General features: G+C 45.3%; 1 protein-coding gene across 1 annotated transcript in view; it reads right to left on the bottom strand.

Annotated features, from left to right (window-relative positions):
* The window catches only part of LOC147450264 (uncharacterized), a 112,397-nt gene extending 98,980 nt beyond the window's left edge, over nucleotides 1-13,417 (bottom strand). Inside the window, exons 1-2 of the mRNA XM_086519541.1 lie at nucleotides 13,262-13,417; nucleotides 13,106-13,183 (exon numbers count right to left, since the gene is read on the bottom strand). Coding sequence (XP_086375667.1) covers nucleotides 13,106-13,183; nucleotides 13,262-13,323 — 140 coding nt within the window. The 5' untranslated portion in view covers nucleotides 13,324-13,417. The remainder of the gene's footprint in view (nucleotides 1-13,105; nucleotides 13,184-13,261) is intronic.
* Between the last annotated feature and the right edge of the window lie 1,910 nt (nucleotides 13,418-15,327).

Genomic DNA, 15,327 nt, shown 5'->3' with positions numbered 1-15,327 from the left:
GACTCCCTAGCGTTTTTGCAGCACACAACAGATAGGCCTAGTGTTTTTGCAACTTGCAGATTACCTTCAACGTTTTGCAGATTCCCGTCGACAGAACCATCTAGTGCATCAGCGTTTTCAGTTTTCAGGAGTCACACTCCGTACCGCAACCCCCAAACCTCGCAGATCTCACCTTTCCGCAGCAGAACCTCGCCGCACGGTCAGATCAGCCAGCGTTTGCAGATTCAGCCCACTATTCGCAGATTTCAGCATCTGCGTTTTCAGTGCATCGTCGTCGCGTCGTCGTTACCGACAGAGAGTCAAAATTCAGCAGATGCAAAATTTGCAGATTTCAGCCCCTAGCATTTTCAGTTTTCAGCCCGTCTCGTCGTCGACGTAGTCGGCAAGTCCATTGCATTTAGACCATTGTACGAGAATTGTGCAATCAATAGCATAGACCTCTCTCGTCATAGAGAGTGGGGCCCTTGGAGGAGGGTTTGACAACATTCTGGTGTCGTATTCTTCTCTCTCTATCTCTCAGTCTCAGCACCTTCATTCACAGTGTCATTCACTTTGTTTGTGATCATTTGCACTCTCTCATTAAAGGAACGGAAGGCTCTCCCTTCCGTAAGTAAAAGGAACCCTTGAGCACAGTTCGGAGCACTCATCTTGAGCAAAGTTCAACATTCACTTCCGCTACACCTAATTGGTATCAAAGCTTTGGCAGTGTTCTGTATCACTCAAGGAAAGAACCAAAAGAATTTTCTTTTGCTTGTTGCGGCCAAGTCCACTTGGGCGTGTCGATTCCTAATCGTGTTTTTGAAGAGTGACAGGAAACCCAAGAAAGAAGGGCTTGTCCAGCCTCCCCTTGTTTCTCTTTTCACTCATTGAGAGCGGACCATGTACTTAGCGGCCGGCCAATCGATGTGAGGTGGGAAAAAGCAACCTTGGTGTGAGCGCAAGGCCGCTAAGGGGTGCGCCTACAAGAAAGAGAAGAGCTCGGGTAAGAGAAAATCCTTCTCTAACACAGATTGCAAACTTAAGAAGAACCTCAAGAACTCAAGACCCTCAAGAACCCAAGAACTGCAAGAACCCAAGTTTCTCGTGAACTTAAGAACCTAAGACTTCAATGTAAGGTCATCACTCGAAGCGGAATGGATACTTTGCATGGAGGTGATGAGCATGGAAGTGGCGAAGAAGAATTTTCCCCACCAGGAGGTTTTTCTGACCCTCCCCCTTCCCCATCTACGCCACGGTTTGCACCAAATCCGATGGAGCCTTTGGTCAAAGTCGATGATGCTGATGCTACAACAAGAGACGCAACGCGCTACCTTGGAGCGCGAGCGCGACGAACGACGGTTAGCCTTTGAGTGTGAGCGTGAGCAAGAGCGCTTGGCGTCCAAAGAAAGATGAGCAGCCTTGGAGTTAGAGCGTGAGGCGCAGAGAGACCAACACATGCAAGAGTTGGTCCTACAAGTACTTACCTCGAAACCCAAGCCGGTCAAAGATTTTGGCAGTTCAGCAGAGACTCGAACTCCAACAACCCCGTCACACAGATCACGTTCAGTAAGTATGACGGAAAGATAGATGCTAGTGTTATTCATTCTTGGTTGCATCAATTTAATGCTTATTTTGCGACAACTAAGAAGACAGGGAATAGCAAGGTTTTGACGGCAGCCATGAACCTTGCTGGTGATGCCATTAATTGGTACCACGCATGGCAAGAAACACAGTTGGCCACGCACCTAGTGGAAGCCGATGAAGACGTGCCCCTTTCCTTCAATTGGGCCGACTTCCAAGACAAGCTCAAGGCGCGGTTTATGCCACCTCAGTACCTAGCACGATTGAAGGACGATTGGCGCACTCTCAAGCAAAATGGTTTGCCTGTTATATTTACCTCTAATCATGTTTTGTAGCTCGGCACTCAATTACGCAAATCGGATGATGAGCACAAGGAGGCTTTCATTTTCGGGTTGGACGACTATATCAGGTTTGATGTCGAAGTCCTCGACCCCGTAGATCTCAACAAGGCAGTAGCGATTGCTCTCACGCAGGAGATGAAGCACAATAAAGGAAAGCCAAAGGAGACCAAGACTTTTCAAAGTACCTCTCAGACTCCTCAGAACGGTAAGAATGGTAACTCTTCTAACCAATCTTCCTCTAGTCTCTCGAAAAAGAACTCACACAATGAATCTAACGGTAAAGCTAACACAATTGCTAAACCTAAGCTAACTCCATATGAAAAAGCAGCACAAGGAATTTTAGGAGGGGATATCACGTCAGAAGAACAAGTCATTTATTCTAGGGAAGGTCGACGTTATCATTGTCACATCAAGGGTCATATAAAGAAAACATGTCCTAAGATTGAATCTAACGAATCTAAAGAACCCACAGATACCACATCCTTTGTTAATGCCATAAATGAGAACACTAGCATGACCCAAGTTTCTCATGATCCTCCCATTGATGAGTCTCTCATTAAGTGTTATGGTCATGTGAAGGGTCAACGTTTTGTCATATTGTTTGATCCAGGCAAGTATGCATGATGTGATAAGTGACTTATTGTCGAAAGAGCCCGCTTGGAGGTTAGCAAGACATCTCCTTTCGAGGTGTCGAGCTTCGCTCCCGGTATGGACTCTCTCATTACACGCGAGTGCCTTGATGTGTTATTCACGGTTCAACAAGTGTCCTTCCGCAGAAAATTTATAGTATCTCCTCTCTCATGATGTGATATGCTTTTAAGCATTCGATGGTTTCGTGAGCATAACCCTCTCATTGATTGGGCAACCAATACTTTCACTTTCAATGCCAAAAGTGACTCCCCCATTGTCATTCGTGGGAGAAGTTGTTCATTCTTCATCTCTCATTTTTTATGTGCAGACGAAGCTTGAAAAGAATCAGGAGAAGGAGACTCTCTCAGTCTTGTCTTCTCCAAAGCACTACACACATGATTTGCATGATACAGATGTGATTATTCATAAGCATGATGATTTGCATGATAAAATTGTGATTGTTCACAAGGATGATGGGTTTAGTTGGTGCTTTTTCTAGTGAAGCTAACCTCATTGCAGATTCGATCAATCACGCAGAACTGATCTTGGCTCTCGCGTCAAGGTCCAAAAAACCCTCTCAGGAAGTATTATGTGTTCGTATGATTAGTCAGCACGCATTATTCGAGTGTTTCATTCGTGAAGGTTTCTTGTATTTTCGTCACCATCTTTACGTGTTCCCTTTCCACAAGCATGCCGTATTGTACGATGCACATGATTCACTCATGGATGAGCACGGATGTATGCGAGACTCTCTTGAAAAGAAGAACAGTTTGCATTCAAGGAATTCACATTCCATGTTTCTTCCTTGGCATGACACAGTATCTGAAAGAGCACAAGAAAATTTTTCCATCAAGCATTAGCATTTTCATTGTGATTTGCCACAGTTGATAGATTTAGATAAGAAAGTCAAGATTCGAACTCACTGTTTGCGTGTATTTGGTGAACAGTTTGACACTCCGTCACTTTGTTCATCTGCATTGCATGCACAATTTTCCAAAAGAATAGTAATTTTCCAATCACTCTACATGGAATGGGTATGTTCATGATTTTGTGTTGGAAGTGGTTTCAGGAATTTTCCTCCTCGGAGATTCTTGAAGAAGGTGGACCTACGTCCATAGACAAAGTTGGACCATTGAAACAGCCTCAGATGACTTTGTGTCGCTTTCGGCGCGGCCCAAAGAAGCAAGCGTTGCAAACCTTTATGAAGTTCAAGTATCGCACCACCCACGCATCACAGTGGGCCGGCGAAGAGTCCTTCCCAAGATTCGAGACATTGTTGGCGATCTCCCTCGACGCCATACAGTTTGGTACCAGTACCTCACTTTAAAAGGAGGAGATATCATGTGCACATCTAACCCTATCTGCATGTGGACAAGCCACTTCATGACAAGGGTTCAGTTAGCTTAGGAAGTGTTCTGGCACCTTGTGAGTCTATTCGCAGACAGTACATGTCAAATTTGGCTAAGGAAATATACAAGAAAGCTAGCGCTAGCACTTTCTCGCAGAAGAGGCAGCAGAGACTCACTATCTGGCAGTGCACCTTCTCAGCAAGACCCCCGACGGAAAAACTTAGCGTTTTTTCAGCCATCAAGAAGCCTAGCGTTTCAGCAATTGCAGATCAGCTTGGCGTTAGCAGATTGCAGCAGACTCCCTAGTGTTTTTGCAGCACACAACAGATCGGCCTAGCGTTTCTGCAACTTGTAGATTACCTTCAACGTTTTGCAGATTCCCGGCGACAGAACCTGCTAAGCGTTTTCAGTTTTCAGCAGTCAGACTCCGTACAGCAGCCCCCAAACCTCGCAGATCTCACCTTTCCGCAGCAAAACCTCGTCGCACGGTCAGATCAGCCAACGTTTGCAGATTCAGCCCGCTGCCCGCAGATTTCAGCATCTGCGTTTTCAGTGCATCGTCGTCGCGTCGTCGTTACCGACATAGCGTCGGAAATCAGCAAATACAAGATTTGCAGATTTCAGCCCATAGCGTTTTCAGTTTTCAGCCCGTCTCATCGTCGTTGTCGTCGTCGTCATCAAGTCCATTGCATTTAGACCATTGTACGAGGATTGTGCGATCAATAGCATAGACCTCTCTCGCCATAGAGAGTGGGGCCCTTGGAGGAGGGTTTGACAACATTCTGGTGTTGTATTCTTCTCTCTCTATCTCTCAGTCTCAGCACCTTCATTCACAGTGTCATTCACTTTGTTTGTGATCATTTGCACTCTCTCATTAAAGGAACGGAAGGCTCTCCCTTCCATAAGTAAAGGAACCCTTGAGCACAGTTCCGAGCACTCATCTTGAGCAAAGTTCAACATTCACTTCCGCTGCACCTAACACCAGAAGCCCAGAAGGGCTAGGGAGAAAATATGGCAAGGCTAGGGAAAAGTTCCCCCAGCTTGCAGGAGCCTGGTGGCCATGTAACAAAGACCAAAGCCCGAGCTAAACATGGCTAAATACTACCCGACATGAGAAACCTACCTCACACTGGCCGGGCACAGCCACAAAACAGTCCTCGCTCCCGAGGAAGCTAGAGTGAGCAATTTGCAATTGTAAAGAGAGGGTTTCGTGGACGAGGATATCTGCAACAAGGCTCCACAGTAGAAAAGTATCCTACAGCAAATACGATCCGACTGCTACCCCCGAAAGACGTCCGAGAAGTAAAATGCTGTCTACTGAAAGTGAATCCAGCTCTATCAAAAATCTCTTCAAGCCAACCGACTCACAAGTCGCACAACCAGCATCTGCAGAAAGTATTGTTGTTGACCACTCCAAGAGAACGCATCAAAACTGAGGGTGAAGGCATAAACTATTGGTATCCGAATCGTTTCCCAACTCTAAAGTGCTCCACTCTCGAGGAAAGAATCCGAAATCTACATCTCTGGTCATATACCACATGCCAGAATCTCCAAGCTACGGGAAGTCCAAAGAATGGGACAATCAAAGCTATTGAGAAATCAACTGTCTAATGACGAAAACAAAGAATGGCACCAACCACCATATAGAATGATGAATTGCAAACTACATCTGAAGGAACTTCATCGGAACTCAGATTGAAAATTGCTATTGATCTTTATCTTTCTAGAACATCACCAGAGAGAATATAACCCCACTCTCAAAGTGAATCGGGAATAATCATCCAGCAAGGAACACACATCAATACTTAGACTGCAGCTAACACAGCAAGATCAAGAGACCCTGCAACCAAGCTCTACAAGAGAAGAACAAGGTGCTCTAAAAAGCCACCAACTAGACTGTCAACCTTGTCCGTTGCACATGGAACCACTGGTACTGAAAGGAAGTAGTCTGCGAAAACTGACTTCCAAGTTGGCTCTACATCCCCCTCTAAAGAACACCCGAACCATGGACAATTGTCATAACTATCCAACAGTCTCTGCCTGTGTAACTAGATAACCAAAGGGAGGTGAATCCGAAAGGAAGGATGTCACAATTGTGACTATGTTAACAGCAATACATCTACTCCTAGTTGCAGATACGCGAAGTGCCATGCCAAGGAGGACCCCTGCGCTTGGATGGTCACACCCCTTAGCCCAAGAGACGTGCCTCTTCACCAAAAGCCACACTCCTTCGACGACTGGTCACACCCCTTCGCTCTATGGGTGCAACTCTTCGCCTAATGGTTGCAGCTCTTCGCCGAAAGGATGTGTCTTTACATATAAAGTCATGTCTCTTCACCAGGAGACATGTCTTTTCATTTGTGTCTCTTCGTCTCCTATATAAGGAGCCTATTGTACTCAGTTTCAAGCAGTCAATCAATCAATCAAACACAGAGTCTTCTGAGTCTTTCTTTGAGTTCAGTTCAGTTTCTTAAGTCTTAATCATGAGTTTAAGTACTTAATAAAAGATTAGTACCTAGAATCCTTACAGTGGTATCAGAGCAAATTTTTATCCTCCTCCCGTGGGTTATGCAAACCACTTAGCCTCTTCGCTCACCGTACCTCCCTCGATAACCCGCACGTGTGTTATATGGAAGAAGGAGAACGAATGAAATCCCCAAGACTTTTACCTCTTTTCCCCCCACACGTGTTAAATTACCACTTTCGGGCAACACTGGTGCAATGCAAGATGCTCTCTTAAAGTCTCGAAGGTTCGACATGGCAGTGATGGCGGTGCCCTATCCCGCGTGACGCGTGGAGGTACTCAAACTAGCCCCCCCATGTCCCTTTTACCCTCTCGGAGCCTCTCCAAGTGATGCACCCCTTTGAAAGGACACATCTTTTAAAACATGCCCTTTCACATGGAAATTACCTTTTTCTTTAAAAAAAAGTGACCCTGGACTTTTTTTTTTAAAACCTAACCATTGGGCACCCTCTCCTACCTCAAAAAACGGAAAAAAATAATATTTTTTTTTTTCAGCCCCCCTCTTTGACGCGCGAGCATATCAGTCCCCCCCCCCCCCCCCCCCCCCCCCCCCCCCCCCTTGGGTTGCGCGCAAGAAACCAACCCCCCATCCCTTCCTTGGGTGCGCCTCATCACCAGCCAGCCCCCCCCCCCCCCCCTCCTCTCCTTGCGCATCATGTGGGCTCGCTGTGTGCTCTCAAAGGCGGATTTGCATGGCTGTCCAGAAATTACAACAGCAAAATACTTCAATTTTCAGCACCGAATGATCTTCTTCTTTGCCACTTTTACCTCCCAGGAGTGATGGTTATCAATCTCCCTTTCTAATGCTTGAGTACTACATGCTTTTTCAGCCCCCTCTGTGGTGAACAGTTTTCATTCCCCTCAACAAGAAGGAACCCCTTTCATTGGCGTCCGAGCAAAGCCTTCCTTTTCATCAACGGTTCATGCTCAAGTATGGACTCTCGCCTCTCATTGTGGAAGCAGCGGGTAGCCGCCTTGGAACAAGACATCTCCTCACTTACAGTGAAATTGGAGGCTCTCCGGCAACAATTGCAACAACCTTTTGGTATCAAACAGTTTTCGACGATTTCTCAGCAATCTATGTTTCACCCTCAGCATGTTTCTTCAGAGACAACCCAACACAAACTCACTTTGCTTGAGCAACAACGTGCTCAGAAGCAACATTCTTTGCAGCATGACTGCTATAACAAGCCTCAACCTCAAAATGATCATCAGCAAAAGCAGCAACATGAAGCTTTCAGAAGATCTCCCCTTGAAGAGCATTCAACCTCTTCGAAGTGGGCTCACATAGTGGCACATATTTCCGACCCTAGTCAAGTACTCGGTCGTGAACGCCGCAACGTTGGACAAGTTCCCCCTGCAAGCCATGTCATGCTCCTCCTACTCTGGAAGCCTTAATACCCGCTGATAAAGCTGAAGATTCAAGAGATTTTGGTTCATGTGTGGCATCCCAAACGCACACAACTTCTTTGGTTGTGGTCCAGGCAAAAACAAAAGCCTTGTCACCGCCCTTCCAGAATGAAGTCTTTGTTTCTGATGAGATAACTGATGCTGTGGTGAATGATTTCTTCAAACTTGAAGATACTAATTCTTACCTTCAATGATACAAAGAATAAAACAGATACAGAATCTTGTAGCACGACTTCAGTTACTGCAATTGAATATTTGGACACAACTTGTTTCACAGATAAACCTTTACAGATGGATGTACCTCCAAATACTACTCTGCCTCAGTCTAGGACATCCCTTCAAGAGGATTTTATTGTTCTAGATAAGCTAATGGAATACCTCACAGATTTCCAACCAACGGTCATCACTCAACAGAAAACTCAAGTCAGTTTATGAATAATTTCACTCGAAGCAGATACAGATCCAATCTTTTATTGGACAAAGCTCAGAGTTACAAATAACTTTGACAAAGGCACTTATCAAGTTGAAAATATGATTAGTTTTCAGTTTGGCAAAATAGTCATGGTCAATAATAGTGCCATGACATGGGACTTGACAGAAAGAGCTTTGGATGCAGAAGCACAACAACAATACAATTCCTTCTCTCGGAGTTTCTACAACTACCCTGGGTTTTATTTAAAGAGGGAGGGAATGTCACGATGTGACTATGTTAACAGCAATACATCTACTCCTAGTTGCAGATCCGCGAAGTGCCATGCAAAGGAGGACCCCTGAGCTTGGATGGTCACACCCCTTCGCCCAAGAGACGTGCCTCTTCGCCAAAAGCCACACTCCTTCGATGACTGGTCACACCCCTTCGCTCTACGGGTGCGACTCTTCGCCCAATGGTTGCAGCTCTTCGCCGAAAGGATGTGTCTTTACATATAAAGTCATGTCTCTTCACCAGAACACGTGTCTTTTCATTTGTGTCTCTTCGTCTCCTATATAAGGAGTCTATTGTACTCAGTTTCAAGCAATCAATCAATCAATCAATCAATCAAACACAGAGTCTTCTGAGTCTTTCTTTGAGTTCAGTTCAGTTTCTTAAGTCTTAATCATGAGTTTAAGTACTTAATAAAGGATTAGTACCTAGAATCCTTACAAAGGATGATAATATAACTATGGAACCTGGAACCAAATCTGGGAGAACATTGTCTCCCCTCTTTGAAGAAGTATCCTCTAAAGTACATTCTGAGGTAATAACCGACTCAACCCCATGTCAGAACAGAGCAAACACTGTCATTGAAAGCTTCGGAGCTAAAGCTGAGAACTCCCCCCCAAGACAGGAAGTCCCCCCTCCCGCTCAACCCTAGGCAAAGAGAATGCGTACCACCAGAAAGAAATATAAAACAACTGGGAGCAACCATGCTTCCTTTGTATCTGAATAGCAAAACCTCAATCTCACCAAACTCGAGACTCAAAGAGAATCACACCATCCGTAAACTCAGACTCCTACGAAAAGGAAGACCTGAAAGGTCATCACCTGAGGATCGTGTTTGCCAAAGAAGTCGTTCAAGTCCAAAAAGTACCTAGCTACTCAAGCAAACTCCCTCAGATCAAACCAAATGTCCCTCACTCTCTGCATCTACCAAGATCAAACCAGTAAATACAATCTAATACAATATGCCAAACTGCATACAAACTCGGAAAAGCACATATACTCCCACTATTGTAACTTGCTTCCTTAAAATCTTCATCAAAATTGTCCTTTGCACTTGTGTTGAAAAGAAAATATCCCACATCAAAATTGTGCAATCAATATCCAATACACAACATGATACTCAAAGGGAGAGTAAAGGGAACGGCTCGAGGAACAAGCCTGTGAGAAACGCTAGGGTTAATCTGTAACATGCCAAAAAGTTGGGCAAAAAACTGAAAGAGAAGAACCTACAATACTAGCCAGCCGTGGCTAGATCTGTACCCGAAGGATTGCCCCCAAGGTTAGAGCTCCTCACTAACTGTTGATACTACCTGCAAACCCGTCATCCAAAGGATCTCGACAAATCTACTATCGATTATGAAGAAAACTGCCCCTAATAGGTTGCAAAGTTGTCCCAAAACTAGCGCTGACAAGCTCACAAGAGATCATAAAATGTCCCACAACTAGTGCTGACAAGCTCACAGGAGGGCAAAGAAGTGACCAAGTCCGTAGGCCACAGTATCGTCGGGAAATGAGAGAACATGGAGAAAGGAGAAGTCCACACTCGACCAAGGCCTCCTTGAACTCTCGTCATTGTTGGTTAAGGGTCTGGCACCACATGCTCCACCTCTAAACCTCAACCAAGGAAGTCGGATGATCAAACAAGAAGTTGTTCTGAAGATAGAAGTATCCCCTTCTGCCTATCAAAGCCAACTCCAACACATGCACAGTGACATGCACTTAAATTGTTGCATACCGGATAAACAAGAGTCGCCTAAAGCCGGAACTTTCATCATTGTCAGTCATGTCAATCATTTTTGCATGCTCATTCCTTGGCAGGTCACAGCCACAGCAAAAGCACTCGCATGTTTGTCCATCAAGCATTGGTACTGCCACAGTTGATAGTTTTAGGTTGAAAAGTCAAGTTTCGATCGCAATTTTGGCATTTACTTGTTAAAAGATGTGACATTAAATCATATTATTCTTCTGCATTCCATCCACAATCGTTTAGGAAGCATAGTCTTTTTTGACTCACTCGACAAGTAACACCTGTGTCTATGATCTTGTGTTTGAAGTGCTTTCAGGAAAATCCCCCAGAGGAGATTCTTGAAGAGGAACCCGAGATTGTAGACGAAGTTGAAGACATGGAGCGAAGCAGATTATTCTGCATCGTTGTCGGCACGGCCCAGAGAAGCAAGCATTGCAGACCTTCTTGAAGTTCAAGTATCGAGGGACCTACGCAACAGAGTGTGTCGGCAAAGAGTTCTTCGCAGACTCCCAAGAGTTGTTGGCGGACTATATGGAAGCCATACAGCTCAATACCAGTACCTCACCTTGAAAAGGGGGGGGGATGACACGTGCACATGTAACCCTATGTGCATGTGGACAAGCTGTACCTATTTCTAGGGTTTAGGAGAGCCTGGGAAGTGTTCTGGCAACCTTGGGAGTCTGTATGCAAGACGTGCATGTCCAAGCACTTAAGAGTAGCTACATACCCTCTCATTGCACAACCCATTAGCATTTAGCATCAGTACCCAACACCAAACATAGCATTTTCACCGCATGGAATCATTTTCCCAACTGCGCTTGAAGCACCTCTTACAAAACATTTTATTAATAGTGACTCTTCAAATTCCCAAATCGTGGGGTTTATTGGCAGCTTGCTCGACCCAGCTTCTGGCAGGTATAAATGCAACCCTTGGGACACCTGAGTCAAGCGGAGGATCAGAGAAGCAAAGCCTCTCAAGGACCAGTAGTACGAGCGTTTCAACAGCCTTGCATCAGCGTTTTCAGCCAGCAGCATCAGCATTTTTCAGCCATCATTGAGCCCTACCCTCACCATATTCAGCCCATCATCATCGGCATCATCAGCACTTTTGCATTAAGCCATAGCCTCACCGCACAAGCACCTCTAACAAGCATCGTCGTCGCCGTCGCCGTCGTCGTCACAGCAAGTACAGATTTCAGCCTAAGTCCAACGATTCAGTTTTCAACCCTCAAGCATCACTAGCGTTTCCACATTTCAAACCATTAGCCTCGTCATCTTCGTCAAGCATCTCAGCATTTACAACCATTGTACCAGACTTTGTGCAATCTAAAACAAATACCTCTCTAGCAATAGAGAGGGGGGCCCTTGGAGGGGGGTTTGGGACCCCATCTGGTGTCGATCTTCCCTCTCTCTCTCTCTCTCTCTCTCTCTCTCTCTCTCTCTCACACACACACACACACAACACTTTCACTCACAGTTTCCACTCTCTTTTGTTTTGGTCATTGCACAATCTCTCATTAAGTTAAGGGGGGCTCTCTCTCCCCTTCAATAAAAGGTACCTCGAGTACGCACTGATCACTCATCCTGAGCATTCACCATGATTCACCTCCGCTACACATTACACATGAGGGTGATAGCCGATGGTGCTGATAAAAAATGCCAATGGGGCTGATGAGGAAATGCTAGGGGAAGAGAGTATTGATGGGCCGGCTGCCCATAGGGTACTGGAGGTTGGGAGGACTAGTGACCCCTTGGGTCACCTTTACACCGTAGGAGACCTGGGTCGAATAATTCAAGGCATAGAAGGCACCCACGACGTGGTAAAAAGCTGGCTAAATGTCACTTGATGATAAGTTCAGACATTTATAAGAAGTGCTTCATATGTAGATACTACCTAGGCATGTTAGACAATGGGAACACTCCCTAGTGCCTACACGATCCTTTGGTAAACAGTAACCAGTGGTAAACAGTAACGATCCTCTGTAAGTAGCCATTATATAGCTTCTATACTCTGTGACAGTCTGTCTGGACTCTGTAGCAATGCATTATAAAATGCAGCCTGCCCAAGTCTGGATAGCCATACATTTTACAGCGTGCACAAAAGGCATGCTCTCTTCTAGGTAGCAGGCAGAGTCCCATGCTCTCTTTCTCCCTACCCTTGTCTGGATCGGAGATATGGTCAGAGGTTTCAGTCATAGAATTCTACGCCATGTCGAACCAATAACGGACCAGTGCAACATGACCAAAGCAAGAATCGTCCATGAGGTCTCCGGCGGAGTAAGGTTGCATAGGAGCATCCGAACTGAAGCGGTTAGGAGTCATAAGCCAAAGGAGAAGCAGGGTAGAAGCTCCACCAAAGAGAGGCAAGGCTAAGAAACCACCAAGAACCAATATATAGGAGAATGCCAAGCAAGCATCCACATGCCAAAAGAATACTCACGCCAAGTGGAACGTGTCTAAAATAAGTGTCTGACGTGCCGAGAGTAAGCACAGGTCTATCGTATAGAAAACCAATCAAGGAGCCGGACAAGGCAATCCCAAGTGGAGTTGTTTCTATGCAACGTTGATCTAATACTCCCCTTTCATAGATTCCAGGATGTTTTCTCAGGCTTCCTGTCTAGATATAAGGAGACAGGGCTCCAAGAAATGGCCTGTGTCTTTAGACGAGGAGAGGGCATGATCGAGAAAATTTGGTCGACCCAAACAATACCAAGGATGATACACAAACAAAAGTTACTTTATTTTCCTTTTGATAATGCCACTCATGGCATCCCAAAAAATGTGCTAAAAAGCATGTATCAAATCTCTCAAATGATGTGAAGACATCTGCACGAGCATACCAACCCTGTGAAGCGGAGCCGGCCACTTTCTTCAGCTAACTTATCCATCATCTTCATTTGTTCGTACAAGCTGATCCACCTCCTGCAACGAGCAGCCCCACCACCGTCAAATCTCTCTCTCTCTCTCTCTCTCTCTCTCTCTCTCTCTCTCTGTGCCTACTTTCCGACAGCCCCATTAGCGAGAGCAGCCTGCTGCCTGACGAGGCCTTGAAACCTCCACATTTGTCTTGGGATGCTGCTGCAAAGCTAGTAGTCGAACGACCGATAGAACGGCCTATGCTGTGTAAGCCCACCTACAAAATTTACAAGGTAGCTTACCTCTAAATTTTAACAAGTGATAGGGTAAAGGGGCAATAAAAAACCGCCCCCTCTAATGGGACCCTGGACTCCCCAAGTTTAAAATTGTAAAGGTCCAATATCGGGACACAAGTGGCCTTATGGTAAGGTGGTTAGCTCAACTCAACTTTAAATCACTCTCGTTGGATTTGGGTTCTAGCCTTGTTGGTTGCCATGTCCCATAATAACCCCCTCGTGTGGCTTTCCACTCACATCTATTTTTGTTACACAGAAAGTCTTCGACGGCGTTGCGCGTCGCCATATCGTTGGATTTGGGTTCAAGCCTTGTTGGTTGCCATGTCCCATAATAACCCCCTCGTGTGGCTTTCCACTCACATCTATTTTTGTTACACTAAAAGTCTTCGACGACGTTGCGCATCGCCATAGAAGCACCGTTCGTGGGCGAGATTTTTAATGTAGGTAGGCATTGATGAGCTCTTCCAATTGTGCTCATCCAACCTGAAAACGGTGGAGTATGCTGGCTGCAATTTGTGAAGCCCCTTAGGTGGCCGAAAGTTGGGGGTTTTACCCTAAAATCACGCGGCCTGCGAATGAAAAGGGCACATCAATCTAAGTTAGCTTTAACAAACATATTTCATTGAGCTTAAGGTTTCTTTTTCACAAAAGCTATCCTCTCCGGACCATCAAACCAAGGCCTTGTGACATGATAAAGCAACACATTGGTTGATGTTTGGATGAATCAAGGCCTATGAGAAAAATCATCTCATTTTGATGTTCTTTTTTGGAGTTTATGGAATTACAAGTCAAGAGACAATGGCAATGAGTTTTGCTCTCTGTTTTGCAAGTTCTTACATGAGTACATCATATTACTCAACCGATGTCTTGAAAGCCAAATAACAAATCATGTATGATATAAACATATTTGATAGCTTGTTGAACCAAATATTGTTTCTTAAGTTTTTTACAACCACCGAAGCTTTTAGCAGCAAGAGTGCTCATTACCATGCACTTATTTTGGCAAGTAAGCAACAACAAGGTGGAATCTTGGATGCATATTTAAGTTCCTGCACAGTTTCCCTCCCCATGATCAGCACATTGCAACAATAACTCCCATGGGGGCAGAGAGTATTGGTCACATTGTGGGTCACTTGGAAGGAATGTCTTGGAAGACAATCACATGTGACGTGAAAATACTGCAACATTTCACATTGATTGACCCCATAATCTACTTGCAGAAGACATGGATCTAGTGCCTCATATGTATGCCTCCCATGCCTCACCCAACTACTAGGGTTGCATCTTCAAAAAACTCTTGATTGTAGATCACTTTCTAGTGAGGAGCTCTAGCAAGATCACACCCCAAATGAGAGATACCCTATTTGAAAGTGCACCAAAGCTTTAGTAGTATTCTGAAGGCACATAGCCAAGTACCCCTACTAATGAGCTCACACTCAAATGAGTTTCCAATGCACTTATCAACCTCACCGTGCCAAAGTCAAACACTCTAGCCTCAAGAATTTTGTCAAGCAATGTGTTGTTGGACTTTATGTCCTTATGGATCGAGTATATGGAGCACTGTAAGGACATGGGTCCTACGGGCAAGGCCATCGGCACAGCCGAACAGTGTGTACGCTAGGGGGAGGCTATAAGATAGCACGGTTGGGTGGAGACTAGCACACGCATTACCACCGCCCTTTCACTGGTACCTGAGCTATTTTTGGGGAAGGGGAAAAACGGGTTGCATGTGTATGCGACGCGCTACTTCTCTCCCACGATTCGCAGACAGGGACAACGATGTCTCCGGTGTACAGCAAAAAGAAGACAGGACGAGTTTTTGTGAAGAATCAACGAAGGTATTCTTACAACGAACGCGACGTGAAGCACTACAATTTCCACAAGGCGAAGTTCGCATGCAATGCAAATCGTCGA

This window comes from Adiantum capillus-veneris, chromosome 9, assembly GCF_014529385.1.
Source record: "Adiantum capillus-veneris isolate H3 chromosome 9, ASM1452938v2, whole genome shotgun sequence".
Lineage (NCBI taxonomy): Eukaryota > Viridiplantae > Streptophyta > Polypodiopsida > Polypodiales > Pteridaceae > Adiantum > Adiantum capillus-veneris.
Note: the sequence above shows the minus strand (reverse complement) of the source record. Positions and strands in the feature narration are given on the sequence as shown.